We start from the raw sequence: 13861 nt of genomic DNA on the forward strand, positions 1-13861 counted from the left end.
CCACTTGCTTACATACATGCATCACTCCTCCCAGTATGATTGTCACCTCACATATAAAGCCCTCAAAAGTTAGGAAAATGTGCCTGCAGTAGTGAAGGACTACCATTTTGCTATAGGTTTTAAAGCTCTGAGCTATAATCACAATTCTCAGCCTAGTCTGTCGCTATCCAGAGACAGTAATACTTCAGATAGAAAGCACTGACTTCAGAAAAGCAACAGATACACAAGCACACTGGAAAAGCCTGAGACTGACTTGGAAAAGGTATAATCAAGTATAAAAACTGGTGCAGTTTTCTAAAATTTGGTGCAATTTCTAGAAGTCAGCAGTTTTATTTCTGTACCAATTATTTAGCAATTACTCAAGTTTTACAAAAATGCTAGTAAGATACTTCTGAATTCTAAGTAACATTTCCAATAGCACTTTTCTTCAAGAGCAAGAAATCAGCAGGAAACTCCCTAGCAATTATCTGAAAATACAACAAAGATTTCAAGTAAAACAAAACTGAGTGGTAAATTAATATAACTTAAGTGAAAATAACTTACATGTTTTCATTCATTACTCACAAACTTACAACTGTTCCAAAGTTAGGAACATCAAAGTTCTTGCATTTAAATTCTTATGAAAAAACTCACTTCACCTGTAAATCTGCCTTGCCTCTGCCAAGATTTTTGGTTTTTTTGCCTTCAATTACTCACCAACTGCATCTGGATTTACCGGTCTGGAGACATCAGCTTGCCCCATGATTATACTCTCTTAGATGTATCTCACGACAACAAACTGTCCCGGACGAAAGCAAACTTCTCTTAAAAGATAAATCCACATAAGGAGGGTACCAGCAATTCTCTCTCAGTGTCACTGCCAAACGTCAGGAAATGACATGAGGTCAGTTAATCTCCTGGAATTTCTGTTTCCCTGTATCCTGGCCTGGGCACTTGTGATCCTTACAAATATGTCTTCACGCTGGTTCTCTTCACACAGGAATGCCTGTCATTCCAGAGAGCACACAGTGTAGAGCGAGTGCGGAAGGGGAGGAGACTGCCAACCACATTCTAGCTGCTGAGTGCCCGCCCAACAGCCCACACCCCCTTTTCCTGACATTGAGCTTGTCTGAAACTCCAAGTACAGAGAAAAGGAAGCCTGCTCAAGAGTATACCAAACAATTTGTAAATATAATCATAAAATCTCCTTAGTGTGGGTCAGAAGTTGCTACTTATTGGCAGGAGTGGGGGGAGTACATTCAAAAGGCTTATTTTAGATACAAGCTTCTAGAATTTCACTGTGATTTGGACTATTCGTTACCCCCTCAATCATCATCCACATCTGAAATATATATATACATATATAATATAACACACACATACACACACACACACACACACACACACACACACACACACACACACACACACACACACACACACACACACACACACACACACACACACACACACACACACACACACACACACACACACACACAGTCTTCATCTTCTATGAATGTCCAGAATGAGGGCTCAGCCCCCAAGTCTCAAGTCTAAAGTGTAAGTAGAAAACTGGGTCTTTTCTTCCCCCAATCTCAAACTTCTAAAAAGGGTAAAAAGTGAAGGTTATATTGATCACCACTGGCCCATGTTAATCAAGCATACTGCATAATGAAACCTCCACAAAATTTCAAAATGTCTTTAGAAAGCTGAACACACAGGTTCAGAAGGCTGGTCTAGAGAAGGTGTAGAAACCCCGAGGCTCCTTCTAGACCTCATCCAGCTCTTCATCTCTTATAGTCACTGATATCCTTTGTAATATCCATGTATGTGTGTACAAATGCACAAACGTGTGCCATTACTGGGCTTGAACTTCAGGGCTTCATCCTCTCCTTGGCTTTTTTGCTCAAAGCTGAAGTGAATGTGGAGCCCACTTATACCATACTCCACTTCCAGCTTTTTCCTAGTTATTTAGAAATGAGAATCTTACCAATCTTTCTGCTTGGAGTAGGTTCAAACTTCAGATTCTCAGATCTCAACCTCCAGAATGGCAAGGATTATAGGCATGAGTGCCAGGTTTACAAAATCCTTTGTAATAAACCAGTAAACCTAAGAGTTTTCTTGCATCTTGACAGTGTTCCAGCAAATAAACAGAACCCTACAAAAAGGTTGTAGGAACTCTGATTTTCAGTTGTTTCAACAGAAGCATTGTCCAAAGAACCTGCAGCTTATCTTAATCCATATCTAAGATTAAGGAGTCTGGAGATTTAGAGTCTGTGGAGGTCCTTGGCTAGTTTCCAGATAGCTGGTTGTTTTTGTTTTTGTTTTGTTATTGTTGTTGCTTTAATTGTACATTTCACTTGGTGGAAACACCTAGAGAGCTCTCTTAGATGTGTTTTTTTGGGAGTAGGATGGGGTGGGGAATGGGTCTCTCTGTGAAGCCCAGCCTGACTTTAAACTGTCCTCTCTCCTTCACTCAAATTCTAGGATTACAGGCATGTACACTGTGCTAAGCTTCTGAGACTTTTCTGTAAGGCACCAATCACCCTAATGTAGGCTCACTCTAGTGACCTAATAGTCTTTAGCCACTTACCCTGGAGCATTTCACTAACACGTGAAGGTAAAAGAAGAAACAATTTGGAGCATAATATTAAAAAGTTTTATACTTTTTTCATGAACTTAACCATCACCACAGCTTGTTCTGCATTATGACCATGTATCATTTACTCTGTTTTCAGGTAAGAAAATGAGGGCTACTGAAGAACTCAGGGACAGCGCCCAAGCCCAGAGTCCAAGCCCCACGACCAACCAAAAAGAAAAAGAAAGAAAAGAAAATGAGGGCTAGCTGCACAGGTGCTGGTGGCTCAAACCTGTAATCCTAATTAATTAGGAGCCTGAGATCTGAGGATCGCTGTTCAAAGGCAGCCTAGACAGGTTAGTCCGTAAGACTCTTATCTCCAATTAACCACCAGAAAACTGGAAGTGGCACTGTGGCTCAAAAGTGATAGAGCCCTCACCTTGAGCTGAAGAGCTGAGGGTCACCACCCAGGCCCAGAGTTCAAGCCCCATGACCAACAATAACAACAACAACAACAAAGATTTCAAATGGCTAAAAAAAAAAAAAAAATGGTAAGGGAACTCTACAAGAAAATGAAACATGAGTATATTCAAGGAACTAGAAAAGAATTAGTGATAGTTAAAAAAAAGGGGGCTGGGAAGGTGGCTCAGTGGTAGAGTGCTTGCCTTGCATGCATGAGGCCCGGGGTTCAATTCCTCAGCACCACAGAATTAGTGATAGTTAAAAAAAAAAAAGGGTCTGGGAAGGTGGCTCAGTGGTAGAGTGCTTGCCTTGCATGCATGAGGCCCTGGGTTCAACTCCTCAGCACCACATACACAGAAAAAGCTGGGAGTGGCACTGTGGCTCAAGTGGTAGAACACTAGCCTTGAGCTGAAGAGCTGAGGGACGTGCCCAGCCCCAGAGTTCAGGCCCACAACTGAGGAAAAAAAAAAAAAAAAAAGAGAAATGGAAAGGGAAGTTTCGCCGGGCGCTGGTGGCTCACGCCTGTAATCCTAGCTACTCAGGAGGCTGAGATCTGAGGATGGCGGTTCAAAGCCAGCCCGGGCAAGAGAGACCGTGAAGACTCTTATCTCCAATAAACCAACAGAAAACCGGAAGTGGCACTGTAGCTCAAGTGGTAGAGCTCTCGCCTTGAGCTGAAGAGCTGAGGGACAGCGCCCAGGCCCAGAGTTCAAGCCCCACGACCGACCAAAAAAAAAGGGAAGTTTCACTCTAAATTCACAGGAAGATAGCCATCTCTTATTAGTAGCTAATAAGAGATATTCTCTCGCTGGTCACAGTTGGCTCATACCTGTAATCCGAGCTACTCAGGAGGCTGAGATCTGAGGATTGTGGCTCAAAGCAAGCCTGGGCAGGAAAGTTGGTGAGACTCTAATCTACAATAAGCCACTAGAAAACCCAAAGTGGTGCTGTGGCTCAAGTGGTAGAGCGCTTGCCTTGAGCTGAAGAGCTGAGGGACAGTGCCTAAGTCCAGAGTTCAAGTCCCACAACCGAGAAAAAAAAAAAAAAGATATTCTCTTTGAAGAGTATCCTTCCCACTCAAGAAAAAAGAGCCTGATGGAGAGGAAAGAATAAGAAAGACCTTATAAAAATAAGACTTAATAGGAGAAGGAATCCCAGGTATAGTTAAAAGCCCATTAACCAGGCCTGGCACGGGTGGCTCATACCTGTAATCCTAGCTACTCAGGAGGCTGAGGGCTGAGGATCGAGGTTCAAAGCCAGCCAGGGCAGGAAAGTCCATGAGACTCTTATCTCCAATAAAACCACTAGAAAACCGGAAGTGGCGCTGTGGCTCAAGTGGTAGAGCACTCACCTTGAGCTGAAGAGCACAGGGACAGCGCCCAAGCCCAGAGTTCAAGCCCCATGACTGATCCAAAAAAAACAAACAAACAAAAAAAAAAAAACAACCCGTTAACCAGAGCCTCATTTTATTGAACAATGCCTTGGAAGAGGAATGGAGTTGAGAATCCTCATCAGGTATAAGCAAATAATTTCATAATTAATTTTCTACCTAATTCTATCTATCTATCTATCTATCTATCTATCTATCTATCTATCTATCTATCTATCTATCTATCTATCTATCTATATTTTGTTGTTGCCATTCCTATAGCTTGAACTCAGGGCCCAGGCACTGTCCCCAAGCTTTTTTTTTTTTTTTTTTTTTGAGGCCAGTCATGGGGCCTGAACTCTGGGCCTAGGCGCTGTCCCTCAGCTCTTCAGCTCAAGGCTAGCGCTCTACCACTTGAGCCACAGCGCCACTTCCGGCTATTTTCTTTTTGCTTATCTGGTGCTGAGGAATCGAACCCAGGGCCTCAAGCATGCAAGACAAGTGCTCTACCACTGAGCCACCTTCCCAGCCCCGTGTCCCCAAGCTTCTTTTATTCAAAACAAGCACTCTACCACTTGAGCCACAGAGCCACTTCTGGCTTTTTCTGTTTATGTGGTATTGAGGAATCAAACCCACGCTTCATGCATGCTAGGCAAGCACTCCACCACTAAGCCACATTCCCAGCCCCGCTATCTATCTTTCTAGCTGTGGGTATTGCTCAGTGGTAAAGCAAGCTTTTGCTTGTCCTAGGTTCAATAGTTAGCATCTCTTTGCAGACCCAGGGCCTCAGCTGCACATGTCAACCACTGAACTACACTGTTACCTTTGCCTAAGCAATATACTTTTTTTTTTTTTTTTTGGTTGGTAGTGGGGCTTGAATCTCTGGGCCTGGGCACTGTACTTCAGTTGTTCAGCTCAAGGCAAATGCTCTACTACTAGAACCATGGCATAACTTCTGGTTTCCTGGTGGTTAACTGGAGATAAGAATCTCACTGGCAGCCGGGCGCTGGTGGCTCACGCCTGTAATCCTAGCTACTCAGGAGGCTGAGATCTGAGGATCGTGGTTCAAAGCCAGCCCGGGCAGGAGAGACCATGAGACTCCTATCTCCAATAAACCACCAGAAAACCGGAAGTGGCGCTGTAGCTCAAGTGGTAGAGCGCTCGCCTTGAGCTGAAGAGCTGAGGGACAGCGCCCAGGCCCAGAGTTCAAGCCCCACAACCGACAAAAAAAAAAAAAAAAAGAATCTCACTGGCTGGGAAGGTAGCTCAGTGGTAGAGCGCTTGCCTTGCATGCATGAGACCCAGGGTTCGATTCCTCAGTACCACATAAGCAGAAAAAGCCGGAAGTGGTGCTGTGGCTCAAGTGGTAGAGCACTAGCCTTGAGTTGAAGAGCTGAGGGACAGCGCCCAGGCCCAGAGTTCAGGCCCCACATCCGACAAAAAAAAAAAGAATCTCACGGACTTTCTGGCCCAGGCTGACTTCAAACTGTGATCTTCAGATCTCAGCCTCCTGCGTAGCTTGGATCACAGGCACCTGGCCTAAGCAATATTTTGTTCCTTAGATTTAACACTCAAATAAAACAGCAACAAAACTCCAAATAATAATTACAAAATTCCCTGACCATATTTTTTCGCTAAAAAACTCCAAACATTCTAAACTTTTAGCAACATTTATAATTCCTAAACATTGTTAGCAAAGCATATGAAGCCTGGCACTGGGAGCTCACACCTGTAATCCTAGCTACTCAGATGGCTGAGATCTGAGGCTTACAGTTCAAAGCCAGTCTGTACAGGAAAGTAAGTTAGACTCTTATTTCCAGTTAACGACCAGAAAACCAGAAGTGGCACTGTGGCTCAAGTGGTAGAGGGCTTGCCTTGAGCTGAAGAGCTGAGGGACAGCACCAAGGCCCAGAGTTCAATTCCCACCACAGACAAAAAAATAAATAAATAAAAAGCATATTAAACAGCAACATGACAGCATACTTACATGCCTTATATTTTCAATAAATATGCTTTAATTTAAATATGCTTTTGTGCTTTAGTACCAATATAAACTAAATTACCTAGGAGAGTAAACTCTAGCTATTTTAACTATATTGCAATTCAACATGCCTCTTATTATTTATGGCCATCTTTGGGATGTAAGCTCTAGGAAAAGATCACCAAAAGGAATGTTCAGATCACACAAATATGTATCAATAAAAGACTAATTTTTAACTTCTGTATATATGGTGGGGAGAGAACTTCCTTTTCTTTACTATCTGATTTTTTCTAATCTAGCATAGCTGGCTCCAGGTAGTTTATTGGCAATAACATCCTACAAGTAACTGTGCCTCAAACACCACATTAGAAAGCCTTCCTAGTCTTTGGGAACTCTTTATTTATTTATTTATTTTGGTCGGTCATGGGGCCTGAACTCTGGGCCTGGGCGCTGTCCCTCAGCTCTTCAGTTCAAGGCTAGTGCTATGCCACTTGAGCCACAGTGCCCCTTCTGGCTTTTTCTGCTTATATGGTGCTGAGGACTCCAACCCGGGGCTTCATGCATGCAAGGCAAGCACTTTACCACTGAGCCACCTTCCCAACCCCTCTTTGGGAACTCTTTACAATGTCATCTATTTGTGTAAATTGTTCCCTTGGCCTGGAATTTCTTTCCCTGATCTATCTGGGGAAGTCTTTCTCATCTTTTAAGAAATGGCCTCAGCCAGGCGCCGGTGGCTCACGCCTGTAATTCTAGCTACTCAGGAGGCTGAGATCTGAGGATCGAGGTTCAAAGCCAGCCCAGGCAGGAAAGTTCGTGAGACTCCTATCTCCAATAAACCACAGAAAACCCGAAGTAATGCTATGGCTCAAGTGGTAGAGCGATCGCCTTGAGCTGAAGAGCTGAGGGACAGTGCCCAAGCCCAGAGTTCAAGCCCCATGATCAGAAAAAAAAAAAAAAAGGCCTCAAACAGAATTCCAATAAAAATTTTCTGAATCCTGATTATGTGCCTAGCATTGTGCTGGTGCTCAAAAAAAGTTTTTGCCTTTAAGTTGCTTATAAAGAGGACCTACTGTAGAGTACACTGAGTATGTAAGCACTAAGCAAGCATATTGATGGGGTAAATGTAGCTAGAGTCACCCACAGCAATCAGAAAAACAACAATCATCAGGAGAAACTATTGGAGAGGTATCTGACTCAGTATGATAGTACACACCTGTAAACAGAGAACTGGGGAAGTAGATCCAAGAGGATTTTGAGTTCCAGGTCAGCCTGGGCTACATAACATTAAAAAAATAAAAATAAAAATAAAAATCCAGCCAAACAAAGAGTAAGTGACCCCTTTTTTTTTGGAGGGGGGGGGTGAGGGTCAGTCATGGGGCTTGAACTCTGGGCCTGGGCGCTGTCCCTCAGATATTCAGCTCAAGACTAGTGCTCTACCACTTGAGCCACAGCGGCAATTCCGGTTTTCTGAGTGGTTTATTGGAAATAAGAGTCTCACAGACTTTCCTGCCGGGGCTGGCTTTGAATCTGGATCCTCAGATCTCAGCCTCCTAAGTACAGGCATGAGCCCCTGGCGCCCAGCAGAATAAGTGATTTTTTTTCTTTTTTTCTTTTTTTTTTTTGGGTCCAGTCGTGGGGCCTTAACTCTGGGCCTGGGTGCTGTCCCTCAGCTCTTCAGCTCAAGGCTAGCGCTCTACCACTTGAGCCACAGCGCCACTTCCAGCTTTTTTCCTTCTGCTTATGTGGTGCTGAGGAATCGAACCCAGGGCCTCATGCATGCAAGGCAAGCGCTCTACCACGGAGCCATCTTCCCAGCCCTAGGATACTCTTTTTTTTTGGGTCCAGTGGTGGGGCCTGAACTCTGGGCCTGGGCGCTGTCCCTCAGCTCTTCAGCTCAGGGCTGGCGCTCTACCACTTGAGCCACAGCGCCACTTCCAGCTTTTTTCTTTCTGCTTATGTGGTGCTGAGGAATCGAACCCAGGGCCTCAGGCATGCAAGGCAAGCGCTCTACCACTGAGCCACCTTCCCAGTCCCAGAATAAGTGATCTTAACTATGGTCTTGTAGGACATACCACCTCAAACTACAATAATCTTTACACTTCTCCATTAGGCTAAATTTCTTCATGGGCAGAGAATGTAATTGATTATGCTTCACACAACTTGGTACAAAGTGCAAATGCAGCAAGTATTATACAAGGAAGAAACAGCATTCTTTAATTTGAAGCTCTGCTTGTGGAATCTAGCAGCAAAAGGCAATTAACACACCAAGCATGGTGGTACATACCTATAATCCTTAGAGTTGTAAAGTTAAAGCAGAAGAATCAGTAGTTCAAGGCAGCAGGATTACATAAGACGACCATCTCAAACAAAACTAAATTAAAGGAAATGAAACAAAACAACACAAAGTAATTAAGGTAAAGAATGCTAGTATTGGAGACTAGAAGAAATGTGGAACTATGGACTATTCTATCATTTGAAAACTCCTGAGTAGTGCCATGGAACTTATGTGGGGAAAAATGGAATGTTCCCGACAGTTTTGGAGAATTTACTCCTTTACATATTTGTCTTTTCTTTTTGACGGTCCATGGGGCCTGAAATCTGGGCCTGGGCGCTATCCCTCAGATCTTCAGCTCAAGGCTAGTACTCTACCACTTGAGCCACAGCGCCATTTCTAGCTTTTTCTGCTTATGTAGTGCTGAGGAATTGAACCGAGGGCCTCATGCATGCAAGGCAAGCGCTCTACCATTGAGCCACCTTCCCATCCACTGTCATTTGTAAATTTGTCATTTGTCTCCTTGTTTGAATGCTCACATAAATGCTCATATACCACTACTGTTGGGCTCAAGATTCTCCATAGAGTGCATTTATGAACTAGCCTGAAGATGGGCTGGAAGAGACAAGGACAAGAGCACTGAAATCACCAGATACTCAACCTCCTACTTCTACCACATATGACAGTAGTTTCTCTACAAGTTCACTAGACGCGGAAAAAAAAAAAAAAAAACTAATGAATTGTGCCATTCAAGATCAAACTCTGTAACTTCCCTGTCATACTCGTACTTTGAACAGGCAGCATATGGGGCTAGGAAGGTGGCTCAGTGGTAGAGCACTTGCCTTGCATGAATGAGGCCCTGGGTTCGATTCCTCAGCACCACATTTAAAAAAAAAGCTGGAAGTGACACTGTGGCTCAAGTGGTAGAGCCCTAGCCTTGAGCTGAAGAGCTGAGGGACAGCCCCCAGGCCCAGAGTTAGGCCCCACGACCGGACCCAAAAAAAATAAATAAAGAAGAACAGGCAGCATAATTTTACTAATAGAAAACAGAACTTTCTCATTTACTAATAAAGTAATTTGGGAAACCTTACCTTACAAAAATCTCAGTTTAGGGGGCTGGGAAGGTGGCTCAGTGGTAGAACGCTTGCCTTGCATGCATGAGGTCCTGGGTTCAATTCCTCAGCACCACATAAGCAAAAAGAAAAAAGCCCGAAGCGGCGCTGTGGCTCAAGTGGTTGAGGGCTAGCCTTGAGCTGAAGAGCTGAGGGACAGCGCCTGGGCCCAGAGTTCAGGCCCCATGACTGGACCCAAAAAAACAAACAAACAAAAATCTCAGTTTATACACCCAGCAAATGAGAATCTCTCAGACTTTTCTGCCAAGCTGGTTTTAAACAAATCCTCTAGGTCTTGGCCTTCTGAGTAGCTAGGATTACAGGCATGAACCACCAGTGCTTGGCTATATGTAGTACATTTTAATCATGGTAGAGAATTAAAGATTAGAAAATGTGCTGCTTGGTTCTCAAATACCAGTGAGCACTGGTTAATACTATAGCTTCTAGCCAAATGTGTTCTTTTTTTTTTTTTTGAGACAAGGTTTTGCTATGTATCCTGGGGTGGCCTCAAATTTAAGAGTATCCTAGGGGGACTGAGAAGGTGGCTGGCTCAGTGGTAGAGTGCTTGCCTTGCATGCCTGAGGCCCTGGGTTCGGTTCCTCAGCACCACATAAGCAAAAAGAAAAACGCCAGAAGTGGCGCTGTGGCTCAAGAGGTACAGTGCTAGCCTTGAGCTGAAGAGCTGAGGGACAGCGCCCAGGCCCAGAGTTCAGGCCCACCACTGGACCCAAAAAAAAAGAGTATCCTAGGGCTGGGAAGATGGCTCCGTGGTAGAGCGCTTGCCTTGCATGCATGAGGCCCTGGGTTCGATTCCTCAGCACCACATAAGCAGAAGGAAAAAAGCTGGAAGTGGCGCTGTGGCTCAAGTGGTAGAGCGCTAGCCTTGAGCTGAAGAGCTGAGGGACAGCACCCAGGCCCAGAGTTCAGGCCCTGCGACCAGACACCCCCCTCCCAAAAAAAAGTATCCTACGGGGCTGGGAAAGTGGCTCAGTGGTAGAGTTCTTGCCTCACATGCATGAGGCCCTGGATTCGATTTCTCCTCAGTACCACATAAGCAGAAAAGGCCGGAAGTGGCGCTCTGGCTCAAGTGGTAGAGCTCTAGCCTTGGGCTGAAGAGCTGAGGGACAGCACTCAGGCCCAGAATTCAAGCTCCACGACCAACCACAACAACAACGAAAAAAGTTTCTCAATTGTACTTTCCGCATTTGCAAATGCTCAGAAGCCAAACAAGGCTACCACTACACTGAAGAATGCAAATACAGAACATTTCTGTCAGTACAGAAAGTTCTTCTGGACATGCTGAACTAAAAGATTTTTACAGCACACTCAGAAAATTTCCAATAATCACAAGAGTATGTCCAAGATATAATGGCACATTTTACCAGCACACAGTGTCCATCTTTCATTGAACCAACTACTATGGAGCGTACTCTCTGAAGGAATCTTGACAGTTTTAAAAAGATTTTTTTCAGTTACAAACAATTCATTTGTACTCATAATGGTTATAGTCATTCGTAGCAACTAAATTACAACATTCAGTTAAAGTCCCTGAATATCAGTAACAATTTAAAGCCTAAGGAACCAAGCAAGAATGGTTCTTTTCATCTAATTGGAAAATTAACAACTTTCATCCACTGGACATCATTCGATATTCTTTTTTTTTTTTTTTTGGGGGGGGTCCAGTCGTGGGGCCTGAACTCTGGGCCTGGGCGCTGTCCCTCAACTCTTCAGCTCAAGGCTAGTGCTCTACCACTTGAGCCACAGTGCCACTTTCGGCTTTTTTCTTTTTGCTTATGTGGTACTAAGGAATCGAACCCAGGGCCTCATGCATGCAAGGCAAGTGCTCTACCATTGAGCCATCTTCCCAGCCCTCATTTGATATTCTTTGTTTGTTTGGTTTTTTTTAACTGTATTTTTTTTTTGTTGTTTTTTCTTTTTTGGTACTGGGGATCGAACCCAGGACGTTGCACTTGCTAGGCAAGCGCTTTGCCACTGAGCTATATCCCAGCCCTCATTTGATATTTTTTGTACTTTTCTTTCTTCTTGGTAATGGTTCTAGGGTTTTGTTTATTGTTTGTTTGTTTTTTTGGTCGTGGGGCTTGAACTTTGGGCCTGGGCACTATCCCTCAGCTCTTCAGCTCAAGGCTAGCTCTCTACCACTTGAGCCAAAGTGCCACTTGCAGCTTTTTCTGCTTATGTGGTGCTGAGGAATCGAACTCAGGGCCTCATGCTTGCAAAACAAGCACTCTACCACTGAGACACCTTACCAGCCCCTGGTTCTAGGGCTTAAACTGAGGGCCTGGTGCTGTCCCTGAGCTTTTGTGCTAAAGGCTAGTGCTGTATCACTTGAACCACAGCTCCACTTCCAGTTTTTCATTGTTAACTGAGATTATAGTCTCAGTAACATTTCTGCCTGGGCTGACTTCAAACCACAATCCTCAGAGCTCGACCTCCTTAGTAGTTAAGATTACAAGGCATGAGCCACCAACACCTGGCTGCTTTCTTTTCTTTCCTTTTCTTCCCAGTTCTCCCTCTCCCTCTTTCCCTGCCCCTTCTCTCCCCTCCCTTCTTCCCTCTTCCTTTCCCTTTCTCCCTTCCCTTCCCTTTCTTCCCTCCCTTCTTTTTGTGTGCCAGTACAGGGCTTGAACTCAATTGGCTTTCTTGCTGATGGCTAGATCCCTATCACTTAAGCCATACCTCCAAATCCAGGTTTTTGCTTGTTAACTGGAGGTAAGAGTCTCTTGGATTTACCTGTCCAGGTAGCTTCAAACTGCAATCTTCACATCTCAGCCTCCAGAGTAGTTAGCAATATAAGTTGTGAGACACCGGTACCAGGCTAAAATATTACATTTTCTTTTCTTTTCTTTTTTTTTTTGTCAGTAATGGAGTTTAAACTCTGGGCTTGAGCACTGTCCCTCAGATGTTCAGCTCAAGACTAGCACTCTACCACTTGAGCCACAGCACCACTTCCAGTTTTCTGGTGGTTTATTAGAGATAAGAGTCTCACGGACTTGGGGCAGGGGGAGGATGGAAAGGGATGGGAAGGGGAAAGAAAGGAGGAGGCTACAATGCTTGATAAGAAATGTACTCATTATCTTGCCCGTGTAATTGTAACCCCTCTGTACAGTATTTTCACAATAAAAAAATAAAAATAAAAAAATAAAAAGAGTCTCACAGACTTTCATTCCCAGGCTGGCTTTGAACCGAAATCCTCAGATCTCAGCCTCCTGAGTAGCTAGATTACAGGCATGAGCCACCAGTGCCTGGCTTTTTTTTTCTTTCTTTCTTTTTTTGACAGTCTTGTGGCTTGAACTCTGGGTGTGGGTGCTTTTGTCATTAAGGCTAGTGCTCTACCACTTGAGCTACAGCTCCACTTTTGGCTTTTTTGGTAGTTTTTTAGTGGAGATATAAGTGTCTCAGGCTGCTGCCCAGGCTGGCTTGGAACCATGATCCTCAGATCTCACCCTCTTGAGTAGCTAGGATTACAAGCATGGGCCACCAAAACCCAGCTAAAATACTATTTTTACATGAAGAGAATATAGATGATTTGTAGTTAAAGTAAACATTAAGAAGCCATAGTTTATTTGTATGTGTGTCTGTGAGTATGCCAATCCTGGGAGTCTCATAGACTTTCCTGACTGGCTTCAAACCTCAATCCTCAAGATTTCAGTCTCCTGAGTTGCTAGGATTGTAGGCATGAGTCACCTGACTTGGCACCTGGCCAGAAACCTTAATCTTAAAGAAAGAAAAAACAAGTACTTTATAAAATCATTCAAGAGTCCTTATAAAAACTAAGTTTCAGCCGTGCACCAGTGGCTCACACCTGTAATCCTAGCTACTCAGAAGGCTGAGATCGGAGGATCATGATTCAAAGCCAGCCGGAGCAGGGAAATCCGTGATACTCTTATCTCCAATTAACCACCAGAAAACAGGAAGTGGTACTGTGGCTCAAAAGTGGTAGAGCACTCACCTTGAGCTGAAAAGCTCAGAGACAGCAACCAGGTCCAGAGTCTAAGCCCGATGACTGAACAAAAAAAAAAACAAAAAACACCTAAGTTCCAGGGCTGGGAAGGAAGCTCAGCGGTAGAGTGCATGCCTTGCAAGC

The 13861-nt window shown here is 44.1% G+C and overlaps 1 protein-coding gene across 7 annotated transcripts in view; it reads right to left on the reverse strand.

The window, feature by feature from the left end:
* Window positions 1-13861, reverse strand: part of Phactr4 (phosphatase and actin regulator 4) — a 96339-nt gene that overhangs the window by 53454 nt on the left and 29024 nt on the right. For 3 of the 7 annotated variants that reach the window (XM_070037488.1, XM_070037487.1, XM_070037486.1), the window contains exon 3: window positions 8657-8743. The exons of 3 other annotated variants lie outside the window; for them this stretch is intronic. Coding sequence is in view for 1 of the 4 variants with exons in the window: in XM_070037483.1 (XP_069893584.1) it covers window positions 697-742 (46 nt within the window). In the remaining 3 variants the exon portion in view is untranslated. Of the gene's footprint in view, window positions 1-696; window positions 1007-8656; window positions 8744-13861 lie in introns of those variants that run through there. One more of the 7 variants, XM_070037483.1, reaches the window with a different exon arrangement.

Source organism: Dipodomys merriami, unplaced genomic scaffold (genome assembly GCF_024711535.1).
Source record: "Dipodomys merriami isolate MVZ:Mamm:240054 unplaced genomic scaffold, mDipMer1.0.p SCAF_28, whole genome shotgun sequence".
NCBI lineage: Eukaryota > Metazoa > Chordata > Mammalia > Rodentia > Heteromyidae > Dipodomys > Dipodomys merriami.